Source organism: Palaemon carinicauda, chromosome 42 (assembly GCF_036898095.1).
Source record: "Palaemon carinicauda isolate YSFRI2023 chromosome 42, ASM3689809v2, whole genome shotgun sequence".
Taxonomy (NCBI): Eukaryota; Metazoa; Arthropoda; class Malacostraca; order Decapoda; family Palaemonidae; genus Palaemon; species Palaemon carinicauda.
Genome location: NC_090766.1, coordinates 27,332,798 through 27,349,808, shown reverse-complemented (window position 1 = coordinate 27,349,808; position 17,011 = coordinate 27,332,798). Strand labels below are relative to the sequence as shown.

The following is a 17,011-nucleotide window of genomic DNA, read 5'->3' as shown; positions in this document are numbered from 1 at the left end:
GCCACGAAGTGGCCTGCATGGCACACTTTGCGACCTTCTCCTGGCTTAGGATCTCCGTAGCCGAGAATGTCACCTGCCGGGTGGAGAGTTTCTCGAGAGAAATTCCCCTAGAGAGCTCTTCCACATAGTGGTGGAGGGGAAGAGCTAAACAAGACTTCCCCATGATCTCGAAGTACCTCCTCTAGTTTGTTCCCGGCAGAGGAACGGCTGGAGGAGGCGAGTTCGGAGAGCTGGCCCTCAACCTTGTCTGGCACTCTTTACTCCCTGGGACCAGAGCAGAGCCGTGCTGGCCTTTGGGAGCTTCTGGGTACCGTAGACTTAGTCCAGGACCGTATCCTTGCCTTCACGGGGGGCGGTCTCGGGGTCCTGGAATCCGTTGAGTTGCCTCATTAGACTCAGGACCTGCCAGAAGGCATGCTCCGACTCGTGCTGCTTTCCTCCTTGTGGACTGGCAGCAAGGTCTCCTGTCCCCAGTAGCTCTACTTGGGGAGATACGTGGACGTTCTCCTGGGGTCTCGCTAGCTCTGGTCGAATCCGGGTTGAAGACTTAGGAGCAGTCTTGGAGTCCTTAGGCTCCCTCCTGGGGGGGATACAGGACTCGAGCAAAGAAGTCTGGGGGCTCCTCTACACGCGAGATGGTTCTCTTCCTCGAGGTGGGGTTCCTCCCATTGGTGCCGTGGGAGAACGCCTCACCTCGCTGGATTCTCCTGAGGACGGAAAGGCTTCGTCCACAAGGGAAGGAAAAAGTGTCTGCGAGGGGGAAGGGGCCTTCCTGATGGACTTCTTGGGAGCCAGCTTAACCCTAGGAGAAGTTACCACGAAGTCCACTCCTCTCCTTCTCTTCAACGGGGACAAGGCTGCCATTGGTTTCAGTCCCAGATCAGCGAGGGTCGGCTTCATAGCCTGCACGACCGCTTTGATCAGGGACCCGAACCAAGGCTGGCGGCTGACCGACGCAGTGACAGCAACACCCGCTGGAGGGAAAGGGATCGGCTGATCCTTAAGAGTGGATACCACGGGGCCTGCCTGAAAAGAAGAATGTTGCGTAGACCTCTCCGAAGATTCTTCACGCTCCTGGACGTGCGCAGCTCTGCGCTTGCGGGGTGGAGATCGCGAGGACGAAGATCTGGAAGCACGCGTCCCCGAAGACTCGCACGGTTGAGCTCGCCGGGAATCGCTGGAGGGAATCGCTGGAGGGAATCGCTGGAGGGAATCGCTGGAGGGAATCGCTGGAGGGGTTGCGCTCGCGCGATGATAGAATCGCTGGTTCGCGCGCGGGCAAAAGGTTGGCGCGCAGAGATGAAGGCACGGGGGCGAGGGTGCGCACGGGCGAGTGGGCGCGTGGGGGCGTGGGGGCGTGGGGGCGTGGGGGCGTGGGGGCGTGGGGGCGTGGGGGCGTGGACGAGTGGGCACATGGGCGAAGGTGCACGTGGTAGCGCGGGCGAGGGTGCGAGTGGGCGCGCAGGTGAGGGTGCACGTAATCGCGCAGGTAAGGGTGCGCGCGGTTGTAAGAGCGAGTGCTGGCGGTCGGGAGAACGATGGCACATAGGCGATCGGTGGCGCGTTGGCGAGCGATGGCGCGTTGGCGAGCAATGGCGCGTTGGCGAGCAATGGCGCGTTGGCGAGCAATGGCGCGTTGGCGAGCGATGGCGCGTAGCGCGAACAGGCGATCGACTACGCACAGGCAAGTTAGCGCGTGGGCGTCGGAGACCTGTGGCGATATGGCGTGTGGGCACGTAGGAGAGCGCTTGCGCGCACAAGATCGTTGGCACGCAGTTACGCATTCAGAAGGAACTAGCTGGGGCGCAGGACCAGAGGGCGAGGTTGCGCGCAAAGGCGAATGCTCGTGGGCGGGCTCAGGAGACATCTCGTGGGCGTGCGGGCGCGCAGGTACTCGGGCTGCCTTAGAAGTGCGCACAGGAGAGTGCGCGCAATGCCGTGCAGGCGATGGCTGGCGCGTAGGCGAACGTCGGCGAGGAGGCGGAGGAACAATGTCCTTGCCTGCGCCCAGATCAGGAGATCGTGGCGCGCGGGCGAACGTTGGCGCGCATCAGGAACAGGGCGCGCAGTTGTGCGCTGACGAACAGGAGATCGTGGGCGCTCAGGAGACCGATGGTGCGCATTGCACGCAGCAGGAACAGAAGTACGCTGGAGAGCTGGAGAGCGCTGGCGCACAGGAGGTCTCTGTAGAACAGGAGAAAGCTGGCGCGCAGGTGAGCGCTGGCGCGCAGGAGAGCACTGGCAAGCAGGAGATCTACGGCGAGACTCAGCAAGAGATCGTCGGCGCGTTGAATCAGAAGACTGGTCAGCAGGAGCGCGCTTATGCGCTACTCGCGCAGGAGAACGTGGGCGCGCAGGTAAGACCTGGCGCTTAAGGGACTCACCCACATTGTGGGATAAGCCCTTTTGCCCCGAAGGGACCGGTGCCCGTTGGACAACGGGGAGCGTAGGCGCCCACTGCGCATCAGCGTCCAGGAACGGAGATGGAAGACTGGAAGGTCTGGCAGGCGTCGTAGATCGCGAACGATCTGCGGAAAGGTCAAGCGATGCAGCTGCAACGGTCTGCTCTCGTCGTGGAGGATCCTCTGCGGGGTACGTCGAAGGCGAAGATCCGAAGAGGCGCCTCCTAACTCCCTTGTAAGGAGAAGGAAGGCCTCTACGGCGAAGAGAAGGGTGAGCCTTACGGCGAAGACGACCTCGAGGCACAGCAACACCATCGTCTGTCCTCCGAAGAGGAGTCTCTGTCAGTGCACTCCCCCGAGGGGGAGAGTCACCCGCAGGAGAGACCATTGGACCCAGCTCCTCCCTTGAAGGATGTTCGGAGGGGGGAACTGAGCCTTCAGCAACATCCGCAACCGCAGCAGGGGTTTGACCCGACCCGTCGGAAGCCTCTGCCACAACAACGTCGACAATAGACAGAGGATCTACCTCTGCTATTACCGGCGACTGTTTGACAGCTGCACCCAACTGGATCAGGTCAAACAGGGCTTCCCTGGAGGGCGAGCCCTTAAGCCCCAAGGAAACCCAAAGCTGTAAGAGATCATCGTTAGCAACATGGTCATCAACAAGATCAATGCCCTCCCCCAGAGTAGGAGGGGGAGCTGCCTCGCTACAGGAGACAACTCCCTCTCCCGAACCCCGAGATTGGGGAACAAAAGAAGGGCCTGCGCTACCACTCGCCGGCCTCTCGCGAGAGACCAATCGAGTGGGAGCTTCGGAGGAGGTTCGGGCAGCGGAAGAAGAGTCCTTGGAACCTTCCTTCTTAAAGGCAGCCCTTGAAGGAGAAAGGTCACGCTTAGGCTTCTCCTTACGTCGCCGGGGAAACCTCTCCCGCTGGGAGGTAGGCCACTCCCTGCACTCACTACAGTTTTTATCCCTTTCACACCGTTGACCTTGACAATGCGGACACAAGGTGCGAGGGTCCATCTCGACTGCCGACATGAACGTTCCACAAGGGCGGTCGGGGAGTCCAGGGCACTTCCGCATGATAGGAAGGAAGGATGAGGCCAACTTCAAGCACACAAGCTGAAAGAAAAAGCAAAACAAAATTAAGGCTGTCAATAATGCGATAGCGAAGCAGAGACGTCTGCTCATCGCCCGAGCCAAAAGTGAAGTGAAGCAGTTCACCGGTGTGTGAGGGGGGAGGGGTAGCTGGCTACCACTCCCCTACCCCCTTGCTAACTAGCGCGGGGGTAATTAACACTCATTAAAATTCTAATGGCTCGTCATTTCAGCTACGCCGAAGTAATAACCCATGTAAATAGCGTGGTTTGTATTTCGGTTACGGAACAAACTTACACCATATATATAAAGACATTAAGAAGGTTTTCATACTGTATATATATAAGAAAAAACAAAAAGTTGAAAATACCAAGATTAATGGCAGTCCAAAATAGACGAGGAGGAAGAGCGGTAACAACAGCTCTCCATCCGAGACAAAAGCAAAGTGAACCACAATCACAGGTGTGTGGGCAAGAGGGGTAGCTACCTACCCCCTACCCCTCTTGAGTAGTGGAATGGGTAGTTAACACTCCCTAAATTCTTATGGCTCATCCTTTCAGCTTTACCGAAAGTAATACCCCTATAAATAGCCTTGGTTTGTATTCCAGTTATGGAACAATGACAAATTATCTTATGACAATTTGCTTTTGTGTCTACCATGGTTCTCCTGGTGCATCTAAATTTCTTTATAAAGTTGATTTTCTGCTGTATCCAAGGCTATCTTAGCCCAGATTGCTGCAACCATGGTTGTCTTTTAAGCTGGGTTCTCCTGCTGCATTTAAAATTCTCTAACCCTGGTTTCACTTTATTTATATTTCTCATAAGCCTGATTCTGTTGTTGCACCAAATGGTGGAGTCGAAGCAGATGTACGTCAGAGAGTGAATGAAGGATGCAAAGTGTTGGGGGCAGTTAAGGGAGTAGTAAAAATTAGAGGGTTGGGCATGAATGTAGAGAGAGTTCTGTATGAGAAAGTTATTGTACCAACTGTGATGTCTGGATCGGCGTTGTGGGGGAATGAAAGTGACGGAGAGACAGAAAATTAATGTGTTTGAGATGAAATATCTAAGGAGTATGGCTAGTGTATCTCGAGTAGATAGGGTTAGGAACGAAGAACTGAGGGTGAGAACGGGTGTAAGAAATGAGTTAGCAGCTAGAGTGGATATGAATATGTTGAGGTGGTTTGGCCATGTTGAGAGAATGGAAAATGGCTGTCTGCTAAAGAAGGTGATGAATGCAAGAGTTGATGGGAAAAGTACATGAGGAAGGCCAAGGTTTGGGTGGATGGATGGAGTGAAGGAAGCTCTAGGTGATAGGAGGATAGATGTGACAGAGGCAAGAGAGCTTGCTAGAAATAGGAATGAATGGCGAGTGATTGTGACGCAGTTCCGGTAGGTTCTGCTGCTTCCTCCAGTGCCTTGGAAGACCGCAGAGGTAGCAGCAGTAGGAGATTCAGCGTTATGAAGCTCCATCTGTGGTGGATAACGGGGGAGGGTGGGCTGTGGCACCCCTAGCAGTACCAGGCGAACTCGGTTGAGTCCCTTGTCAGGCTGGGAGGAACGTAGAGAGGAGAGGTCCCCTTTTGTTTAATTTGTTTGATGTCGGCTACCCCCAAAATTGGGGGAAGTGCCTTGGTATATGTATGTATAAGCCTGATTCTCCCATTTCATCCTATTGTTTCTTAAAGATTAGTTTTCTGGCTACATCTGAATTTGTCTCAAAGCCTGGTTCTTCTACTTAATCTATTTTTTTTCTCCTAATCCTATTTCTTTAAGCTTGTTTCCTTTAGAGCATCAAATTCTTTCAATTGATGCTTGGTTTTGATGCCATCTAAATTTCTCTCTATCTCAGTTTGCATAGTACATTAAATTTTTCTCTAAAAGTCTGTGTCTAGTGCATCATCTCTGGCCCCTAACCCAACATGACTGAGATGGGGAGAAGACTTCATCTCAATTAAATTTACTCCATCAAAATCCTTATACATTATCTGGGGAGTGGGATTAAAGAACAAATGGACATGAATCTGAATTTGGAGTTGAGAATGACCAACCGGATTTTGTACATAAACTCCAGATCAAAGGAGAAAAAGACCTTCCTCCATCTGAGAATGGCTCATGACATACAAAATATCGAGGTACATTACAGTACACCCATTTGCAACGGCAAGGCTATGGCTCATGAGCATTCTTGGGGTAAGATTCCTATTTGAAGTCCATTTCTAGGGCACATGCATGTGCCACTTGAGAAACCAGAGGACTAAACCAACATCCCACATAAGGCTAAAGTTTCTGGATAGAGAATATGTTTGAAGCTCCAGCCAAGATTGGGCCATTTCTCCAAAGTGGAAAGATCCGAGGTCATCAGTCACAAGATCTGGATAAAGCCGAATGACAGCCTTCCACACTGGAGACTAAGAAGAGCTTCCCTAGATGAAGGAAGATGAGGAGAGCCGTCATCCAATGCAAAGAGTATGAAGTACAATATCAATACTACGATGCCGCTAACAGAAGACGGGTACAGTAGTTCACCTGGTATATTTAAGATACAGTAGTTCACCTGATATATCTAAGCGGAACATCAGAAAATCTGGACACCACCTGGTATGACATGCTTGGGGAGCCACCAGGATTTTCGTGAGGACCAATCTCATAAAAAACTTAAGTAATCGGTAAAGGTAAAAGGGCGTTATGGGTAAGCATACAGAAAGTACCCAGGATTGTTGGGAGGTGTCCCGAATTCTGCAGACATTCCGAACAACCTACAGAAAAATACTCTGGAGTTGGAACACAGTATACAGGGTGTTGCAGATCAAACTGGAGGTGACTGGATCCTTTGATGGAGATTCCCAAAGAACAAGAAGCCATTTTACAATATGTCTACTAGGGCTCGGGGATGAGCACGCTCTCGGTATGTACAGTACCCACTCACCTCGCGAATGAGGAGAGAACGTACTAGAAGCTCTTCCCAGAGAAATTTTCTCGGTACCCCCATGGTCTCTCCTACTGGGAAAGAAACTGTAGAATCACAAAAAATGTAACTCTTATCAGTCAGTATTCCTAGACATATTTGATGTAGTCCTTCACTTGTTATGGTCCTAAAAGTTGCAGTGAAGACTCTAAGAAGGGGCAGAGGATAAGGAAGAAGTTGACGTTCCTATTCTACGGACTTGTGCAGGCCAATGACGACACTCACAGGAAGAGACAACAGGGACTCGTGAAGAGAGCACAAGGTGATATGCCCCTAACACCTTTTCTGGGTAAAGACGACCCTGGAAAAAAAAAAGAAATGTAGCATCTCTCCTCTCCAAACACTGTGTCAGCAGAAAACTCTCCTCCATACAAACTTCCTCAAGTTAATGTCATTGTCATTGTAAGGACACACTCACATGGGAAATTACTGTACAGCAATAGACATATAGGCCTAACCTGACAGGAACAAGTTTGTTGGATAATGGCAAGTAGCGCATAAAACTATTTCGCATTTACAGTTATTAGGAAACACCGCATTTCCTTAGCATCTTCCATTAATATCCTTCAAGGTCTACATCTCCTACCATATTCATTCAACCTAAAATAAAAAGAAAGATTAAAACAGCCATGCTATGGTGCACTAGAGCAGTGCCTATGTAATGAACTGCAACCTAAGGCAAAAGCAGGGGTTTCTGTACCTTGTCAGTGAGCCGAGACTACCCTCCGCCTGCCAGAAACTATAACTACAATACCTCGTAGAAGTTTAAACTGCCATTAAAGCTTCACTGAAGTTATACTGTACTCCTATATAGAACGGTGGTTTGTTTTAGTGTAGGAACACCTGCTAACAACAAACAATACTTCACCATTCCAAAGAGGCAGTCTTCTTACCTAATTGTGAACGGTGTTCATTTCCTTTATTTTCACCACGCACAGGAGACAAACAAGGCGTACAATTTTCAGAACTGGAAGTGGAATAGTAACAGCTGCTAACCTCTGTCGAATCACTTTCATCCACAGGATCAGTGTTGTTAGCATTAGATATGCCACTGCAAAGAAATTAAATTTTTTCACTGCTCCACCTTTTAAGGTAATTTAAAAAAAAAAAAAGGCCATTTTCAAACAAGAGAATACTATTCCTCAGCTGACCTAAGTCACATTAATATCAGTAGTCAAAATCTTCTACCTTTATAGTAGTAGCATCAACAACTTACACTGTGGTCATCACTTGAAGTGGATTGGTAGTCAATGGGTTAAGTTATTGAATATAACAAATTTGGGGATTTGTATTTTTCCTAACTATACAAACCGGAGTCCTTTACATACTATGGATTAACAGCAAAGCTGAAAAATACAGAAGTTAAAATCTTTATGACGAGGTGTAAAGAGGTGGCCGGTAGTTCCCTGTCGGCCTGCTTGCTCACTGAGCACACTATTTGATTGCAACTGGGAATTTCCAAAGGGTGGGTGATGACAGGTAAGTATGAGTAAAGGATTGAGGTTTATATTGTTAGTTAAAATACAAATTACCTCCAAATTCGTCATTTGTTCTTACACAAATGCAAACCTCTCTCCATTACATAGGCAACTCATCCTTAGGTGGGAGGAAGCCCCTATTCCAACTGGCCGGGTACTTATTCTGGGCTACAAATAATTCAAGACACTTGCAAGTCGTGCAAAATGATATTTTCATTATAAAATAAATTTTTGAACATACTTACCCGGTGGATATATATATATAGCTTAAGTCCCTTACGTCACGGCAGAAATTCAAAACTCGCGGCAATCGCAGATTGAGTAGCCAAGTGTACCACCAGTGAGCCCTCATGCGACGGTACTTAGAACCATTCCATGTTACCTCAGATTTTCCAAGCCCATAGGTCTCTAGAGGGGAGGAGGGAGGGAGTTAAATTATATATTTCCACCGGGTAAGTATGTTCAAAAATTTATTCTATAATGAAAATATAATTTTTAAACATCTGACTTACCCGGTGGATATATATAGCTGATTGATACCCTTGGTGGAGGGTCAGAGACTGCCAACATTGTTGGAATATTACTTACAAGTTAAATAACAGGCTTAAGGGATCATACCTGATAAGGAAGCTGACTTTTATGATACTACTCATTAGTCTGCTTTCCTTATGAGACCCAGCAATCCGCTCAGGGGGCTGAAAAGATCTCTAGGAGCTGTCAAAACAGTATAAATACCTCACTATGACAGGACCTCAACCAATACCCTTGTTCCGGGCTCTCTCAAGGAACAAAATTGACCATCTGCTAAAATCAATGATTGTGGAAGACTATCGACCAATCTCCAAGCAACCATAAAAATACAAAAGTTCCAAGAGAAGAAAAGGGTATTAGGATTATGGGAACGTAGTGGTGGATCCTTCCCCCACTACTGCACTCGCTGCTACGAATGGTCCCAGAGTGAAGCAGTCCTCAAAAAGAGTCTGGACATGTTTCAAATAATGTGAAGCGAACACAGAGACATGTCCAAATAATGTGAAGCGAACACAGATTTATTCCTATAAAAGGTTGTGCCCTTAATGCTTTGCAACGATTTATTCTGCTTGAAGGCCACCGAAGTTGATACAGTTTAACTTCAAGCGTCTTGGTCTTTATAAAAACTTGCAGTCTGCCTTACTGCCAAGTGCATGAGCCTCTTAATTAAGAGCCTGATGAAGAATGAAAGTGCATTCTTCGACATCTCTAACGAGGACTTCTAGACCGAGCTCAAAAGAGCTTCCGACTAGCCTCGCAACTCTTTTGTTCAGTTCAGATATAACTTCAGGGCTGCTACTGAGCACAGTACTCTCTCTAACTCCTCGCCAGCCACATCCGAAAGGTTCGGAATCTCAATAGCCTTGGGTCAAAGTTGAGAAGGGTATTCGTTCTTGGCGAGAAAGCCTAACTGCAATGAGCAGATAGCTTTGTGATCTCGAAAAAAACACAATCATTTAAGCTAAAAGCATGAATCCCAGCGACTCTGTGAGCTGTCGCCAGACTGACCAAAAATAGAGTCTTCATCGTGAGGTCCTTAAATGAAGCTGAATGCAAGGGCTCAAACTTAGTCACTCATAAAGAACTTCAGGACAATATTCAGATTCCAAACTGGTGAATCCTGGAGCTGTTGCTTTGATGTTTAAAATGATTTGAAAAGTTTCTGTAGGTCTTAACATTAGAAAGGTCCAAGTCTTTGTGCCATGAATACAGATGCTAACATACTCTAGTATCCTATGATGGTAGAGGATAACAAAATTGCATTTCCTTCGAAGATGTAACAGGAAGTCAGCAATCTGAGTTATAGAAGTACTGGGCGAGGAAAGAGAGTTGACTCTACACCCCTCTCTAACACATCTCGTACTTAGATTGTTAAACCTTGATGGAGAAAGTACTTTTTTCTCCTGCAATAGCTCTGGTTGCTTCCTTTGAAAAAACCTCAAGTTCTTGTGAGTTTTTCGATAATCTAAAAACAGTTCGATGAAGAGCTTGGAGATTTTTATGGTACCTTCCAAGTGGGGTTGTACGAGTAAATCCCCTCTTAATGAAAGACTTCTTTGAGTGTCTACCATCCATTCCAGTACCTCTGTGAACCACTCTCTGAGGGCCAAAAGAGGGCCACTAGAGTCAATCCGTTCCTTTCGTGTGACACAAACTTTGCATCACTTAGTAATGAATTGAACGGTGGAAATGCGTACCAGTCCATGTCACGAGCTGTTTGACGCTCAGGGTCGCGTTCTGCTTGATGGTTAACGTCGCATCCCGTTAGACGCTCCACGTTACGCCTTGCTGGACGCTCAACTTCACATCCTGCCGGACGTCATGTTCCGCTGGAAGCTCGACGTCACGTAAGGTGGACATTCGACGATACGTCTGTCTATTTGACTCCTTGGGTTAAAATGACTAAAATACGACATTTAACTAGGGAGTTGTAAAGATGTTCGTCATCAAGAACATCTAGACTAGTAGCCTCACTACGCTTGGCGTCCAGGTGTGAAGTTACCTGACACTCAGGGTCCAGGCCTGCTACTCTCTTGTTGTTCGCAGGCTGATAAACTATCATGAGCGAAGAGAGTTTCTGTTGAATATCTAGCAGCATAATAAAATTAGGGTCAACCTGTTGTGGTACAGGAGACGTCACGTCTACCACAAGCTCTCTTTCTACACCGCTTAAAAAACACGCAGAGCGTCCAGAAGACGATAACCAGTTTGACGGTGGAGAAGGAGCATGAACCGAGGTCATGCTGGGCTCAGACAACTGTCCTGCAACTGGGTGAGTTGGACGTTTATTTGACAGTAGCCGACATCCTTAAAGGATGTTTGGTAGCAGAGCTTTCTTCGGTAGAATGAAAAAACGCTCAGGACTGCTCCAAAGACTACAACCAGAAGCTTGCGGTGTCATGATAGGACGCTGATGACCGTGTCCACCTTCCTCTTCAGAGGTCTGGAAGTTGACGAGGCTGGCGCTGCGTCATCCGAAGATGACGAAAAAAAAAACTTTTACCTCACCTTTCCTATGATGAAGGTGAATGTCCTGGGAAGCATCAATAGGTATGCTCGAGGAGGCATCTGCTCGGGAGCTAAAGCCTCTCATTCCCTTTGTCGTTCAACATTCCTTCTCCCAGGGGATAGGGAGCTTGGAAGAAGTTTATGGTCGACATTCCTTGGAAGAGGTCTACGGTTAGAAGAACGACAGGTCCTAACAGACGCACCCACTCTTTGAGGGGTGGTGCTTAGACTGAAAAAAAAGAGCCCGAAACTGGACAATTTCCTCCTATACACGAACCTTAAGGTGTTGCTTGAAGTTCGGATGAATGAGGATGTGGAAGTAAGCATACTGGAGGTCTAAAGAGACCATCCAGTGGACCTTTCCTACTGCTGTAAGGACTGATTTCGATGTCTCCATGGAGAAATTTGCCTTCTGAATGAAGGCGTTGAGAGCAGTTACATCCAAGACCGGACAATAGCCTCCCTCTCCAAAAAAAAAAAAGAGACATTTTATGTTGCATAGCCTGTCTCTTTGGCTCCTCTCTGTATTTGGCAGAAAGGTTCATCGGAGTAACTAATAAAGGAGGTTTCACTAGGAAAAAGATTTCGCATCCATCCTTTAGCAATAGCACGGACCAAAGGTCTGCTCCTCTCCTCTCCTCTCCCAGGCTTGTTAGAAGTAGTTAAGTCTGGCTCCTACCGTTGTCTATGCGGTTTAGAGAAAAAGTATGCAGAAACTTGCTTGCTGATTTAGATACTAAAACCTGTGTCTTTGACCAACTCTTGAGGGAGAAGAGAGGAAGGAAAAAGGGGTGGTGCAAAGTTATACTGCCTCCTTGCCTGCATTCCTTAAAAGACTCAGCGACCCACCCAGGGAGCTGTAAAAGTCTCTGTGGGGCTGCCACAAGGTACTCGACCTTAATATGGCAAGACCTCCACCCTTGCTATCCTGGCATACCTGATAAGGAAGCTGGCTTCATAAGTTTTTATGCCTCATTAGCCTGCATTCCTTGAGAGACTCGGTGGAATACTTGGATTGCATCCAGTCTCCCATCATTCTCAAGCTCTATTAGATGATCGAGACAGCACCATCTTAGTAAACAGAGACTCGTTCGACCTCTTCCTTAGCGAAAACTCTGAAGGAGGGGCGAGGAGCAGCAGGCACAGAATAAATCGGAAACTTCAGAAAAACTCTTGAGATTCTTAAAAGTTAACTGAAGGAAGAAGGATCTTAGAAACTTCTCCTAAGCGAATTCCTCTAAAAGATATATACATACATATACCAAGGCACTTCCCACAATTTTTGGGGGAACCGACATCAACAAATGAAACAAAAACAAAAAAAATTATATTTTGATTATAAAATAAATTTTTGAATATACTTACCCGGTGAATATATAATAGCTGACGTCTCCGACGGCTCGACAGATTCCAAAAACTCGCGAGCGATCGCCATGAAGGTTGCGGGTGTGCCCACCAGCGCCGACTATCGGCCAGATACCGCATATACTGTACTTGTAAACAGCTCCAGTTCTTCTCAGTCCCCTAGGTCTCTATCGGGGAGGAAGGGAGGGCCTTTAATTTATATATTCACCGGGTAAGTATATTCAAAAATTTATTTTATAATCAAAATATCATTTTTAAATATTAAACTTAGCCGGTGAATATATAATAGCTGATTCACACCCATGGTGGTGGGTAGAGACCAGTATTAATACAATAAAGGCGTATATGCTTAGAGTTTTTGACAGTTATATCATAACAAAACCCAAATAAATATAGGTACCTGGTAAGGAAGCTGACTCTGACGATTACTCTGCCTTATTAGTCCGCTTTCCTCACGAAGCCCAGCCATCCTCTTAGGATGCTGAAAGACTCCCAGGAGCTGTTGTATCCAGGGCGACCACCCATACAACAGGACCTCATCAAAACCCTTAATCTGGGCGCTCTCAAGAAACGACATTTGACCACCCGCCAAATCAAAAAGGATGCGAAAGGCTTCTCAGCCTTCCGTACAACCCAAAACAAGATTAAAAACATTTCAAGAGAAGATTAAAAGGATATTGGAATTAAGGGAATGTAGTGGTAGAACCCTCACCCACTACTGCACTCGCTGCAACGAATGGACCCAGTGTGTAGCAGTCCTCATAAAGAGTCTGGACGTCTTTTAAGTAAAATGAAGCGAACACCGACTTGCTCCTCCAAAAGGTCGCGTCCATAATACTTCGCAGAGATCTGTTTTGCTTAAAGGCCACAGAAGTTGCTATCGCTCTTACTTCGTGAGTCTTGACCTTAAGCAAGCAACGATCTTTTTCACTTAAGTGAGAATGAGCCTCTCGGATTAAAAATCTAATAAAATACGATAAAGGATTTTTAGACATAGGCAATGAGGGCTTCTTAACTGAGCACCATAAGGCCTCAGATCCACCTCGTAAGGATCTGGTACGAGCTAAATAAAACTTAAGAGCTCTAACTGGGCACAGTACTCTTTCAAGCTCGTTGCCTACGATCTCTGATAGGCAAGGTATATCAAAAGATTTAGGCCAAGGACGAGAAGGCAGTTCATTTTTGGCCAAGAAACCAAGCTGAAGCGAACATGTGGCTTTATCTGTAGAAAAGCCGATGTTTTTACTAAAGGCATGGATCTCACTGACCCTTTTAGCCGAAGCCAAGCACACTAAGAAAAGCGTCTTGAGGGTGAGATCCTTCAGGGAGGCTGAATGTAATGGCTCAAACCTGTCGGACATTAGGAACCTTAGAACCACGTCTAAGTTCCATCCAGGAGTTGCCATACGACGCTCCTTAGAGGTCTCGAAGGAGATCTTGGAGATCTTTATTATTGGACAGATCTAAGCCTCTATGTCTGAACACAGAAGCCAACATGCTCCTGTAGCCCTTAAAAGTGGGAGCAGAGAGGGAGCGAACATTTCTCAGATGCAGGAGAAAGTCTGCAATTTGGGCTACAGAGGTACTGGAAGAGGAAATGGATGATGACTTGCACCAGTCTCTAAAGACTTCCCACTTCGACTGGTAGACCTTGAGGGTAGATGCTCTCCTAGCTCTCGCAATCGCTCTGGCTGCCTCCTTCGAAAATCCTCGAGCTCTTGAGAGTCTTTCGATAGTCTGAAGGCAGTCAGACGAAGCGCGGGGAGGCTTTGATGAAGACTCCTTACGTGGGGCTGCCGTAAGAGATCCATCCTTAAAGGTAGACTCCTTGGAACGTCTACCAGCCATTGAAGTACCTCTGTGAACCACTCTCTCGCGGGCCAGAGTGGAGCAACCAATGTCAACCTGGTCCCTTCGTGAGAGGTGAACTTCTGCAGCACCTTGTTTAGGATCTTGAAAGGTGGAAAGGCATAAACGTCCAGGTAAGACCAGTCCAGCAGGAAAGCGTCTATGTGGGCTGCCTCTGGATCTGGAACTGGAAAGCAGTAAGTCGAGAGCCTCTTTGTCAGAGAAGTCGCAAAAAGATCTATGGTGGGTTGACCCCATGTCATCCATAGCTTCTCGCACACAGTCTTATGCAACGTCCACTCCCTGGAGATGACTTGTCCTCTTCTGCTGAGGCCGTCCGCCGAGACATTCATTTTCCTTGCACAAATCTCGTCAAAGGAGAGATGTTACTTGCCTTAAATGGAGTTCCTTCTGATCCGTGGATCAAAGACCCGAGCATTCCAGACTGTCCAGTGGAGCTCCCTAACCCAAATCCGATGCATCTGAAAACAACACATGGTTTGGGTTCTTGATCGCAAGAGAAAGACCTTCTCGAAGTCTGATGTTGCTGTCCCACCAAGTCAGACATGTCTAGACTGAGTTGGAGATAGGGAAAGAGATACTCTCTAAGCCCTTCTCCTTGTTCCAATGGTTTAGGTGAAATTGGAGAGGGCATAGGTTGAGTCTCCCCAGAGAGATAAACTACTCCAGCGATGAAAGAGTTCCCACGAGGCTAGTTCAAACTCTTACAGAGCAACTGTTTTTCTCTTGCAAGTGAAGGACTTTTAACAGAGCTTGTTCCATTCTTGCGGGAGACGAAAAGGCCCGAAAAATCAGACACTGTATCTCCATTCCCAAATAAAGAATAGTCTGGGATGGGGTACTGTAAGTTACGACTTCTCTACGTTCACTATGAGACCTAGCTCCTTGGTTAGGTCTAATGTCCATTAGAGGCTCTCCAGACAGCGATATAATGACGACGCCCTGATTAGCCAGTCGTCAAAATAAAGGGAGGCTCTGAATCCTCAAAAAATGTAGAAAGCATGCTACATTTTGCAAGGGCCTTGTAAAAACAAGAGGAGCAGGAATGAGGTCGAAGTACAGTGCTCGACATTAGTACATTACTTTCCCGTCCTCAAACCTCAGATGTTGTTGAAAGTTTGGATGAATCGGGATGTGGAAGTATGCATCCTGAAGGTCGAGAGAGACCATCCAGTCGCCTTCCCTTAATGCTGCCAAGACAGATTTGGTAGTCTTCATCGTGAAGTTTGTCTTGACAATGAACACATTGAGCGCACTTACATCTTAAGTACTCCTGCAGTGAACGTGGCTGCCAGATCATTGGAGCCATCCCTGATAGCCTTGTTCCTGCAGAGAACGTGGCTGTCAGATCATTGGAGCCATCCCTGATAGCCTTGTTCATGCATGACATAATTGTACAGCAAAACTTCAAACGCTCGAAAAACTCCTAACAGGAGATGGTCTAGCTCTGAAGCCGACCATAAAATCTTGGAGCGTCTCATGGCCAGGCGACGGGGAGAGTCTATGAGGCTTGAGAAGTCTCCCTGGGCAGAGGCAGGAACTCCCAAGCCGAGAACTTCTCCCGTGTCATACCAGACGCTCGCTCTATAAGCCAGTTTAAAAGGAGGGAAAGCAAAGGCTGTCTCCCCCAAACTCCTCCTGGTGATCAACCAGTCGCCTAGCAAACGTAAAGCTCTCTTAGAAGAGCGAGAGAGCACTAGCTTATAAAACAACGGCTTCGAAGTAGCTAGGCCTAGTGTAAACTCTGACGAAGGCGAACGAGGAGTAGCAGTTACAAAATGGTCTGGACAAAGATCCTTAAAAATCAGCATGATTTTTTTAAAGTCCATAGAGGGCTGAGCAGCTTTAGGCTCCTCTCCGTCTGACAAAGTCCCCAAAGGAATATCAGTAGGAGGGGGATCAGCAACTTCCTCATCTGAAGGAACCTCGTCTGACAATTGCCGAGTCTCATGAAAAGGAGAGACCTGCCGCGGTGGCAATGCTTGACAGGCAAAGTCCACACGCAAAGGAGCAGCAGTAGCAGTCAAGGAAGCGACGTCATGTCGCTGCTGAAAGGACTGACCAGCAACAACAACAGGAGTTGATGGACGCTCGACGTCAAGTCGAGACTGCCTTGACTGCCTAGACTGAGCAGTCAAAACAACCCTTGACTGCGGTGCTTGACGCTCAACGTCAAAACAAGGCAACTGAGCTGGTTGGCGAACGTCCTGAACGTCAACACGAGACTGCGGCAGCGGCTGAACGTCAACACGAGGCTGCGGCAGCGGCTGAAAGTCAACACGGGACTGCAGCGAGTGAGGATCCAAGTCACGTGACTGACGTGACAAACTACCGACATCACGTTTCATAACGTCAAAAGGACGAGTAAATGCTCGTTTGGGCGGCTGACGGCCAGAGTCTCGTTTAGCGTAACGGCGACTCGAAAGCGAAGGTTCATCGTGAACCTGCTCAACGTCATACTTCTCCATAAGGGAGGCAAGCTTAGTCTGCATGTCCTGCAGGACAACCCATTTAGGATCAACGGGAGTCGGAACGGGCCGAGACGACGGTAACGTCTGTGTTGGCAAAACATTGCCTTTACCGCGACCCTCGGACCCCGTGTTACGCTTGTGTTTAATAGGCGAACAGTCTTCCGACGACTGCAAAGGGTCAGAGCTGTCCCCATGGCTACAGCCAGGACGCTGGACCTGTCCTGAAGGGACTGACTTTCGCTTAAAGGGTCTAGAAACCTTGTGCCAAGGTTTCTTTTGCGAAAAGTCTTCGGATGACGAGGAGAAACTTCGTCTCTCCTGTC

At 47.8% G+C, this 17,011-nt stretch overlaps 1 protein-coding gene across 2 annotated transcripts in view; it reads right to left on the bottom strand.

Annotated features, from left to right (window-relative positions):
* Nucleotides 1-17,011, bottom strand: part of LOC137633291 (uncharacterized) — a 98,291-nt gene that overhangs the window by 62,231 nt on the left and 19,049 nt on the right. Inside the window, exon 2 of one of the 2 annotated variants that reach the window (XM_068365509.1) lies at nt 7,360-7,517. The exons of the other annotated variant lie outside the window; for it this stretch is intronic. Coding sequence (XP_068221610.1) covers nt 7,360-7,517 — 158 coding nt within the window. The remainder of the gene's footprint in view (nt 1-7,359; nt 7,518-17,011) is intronic. 2 annotated transcript variants of the gene reach the window in all.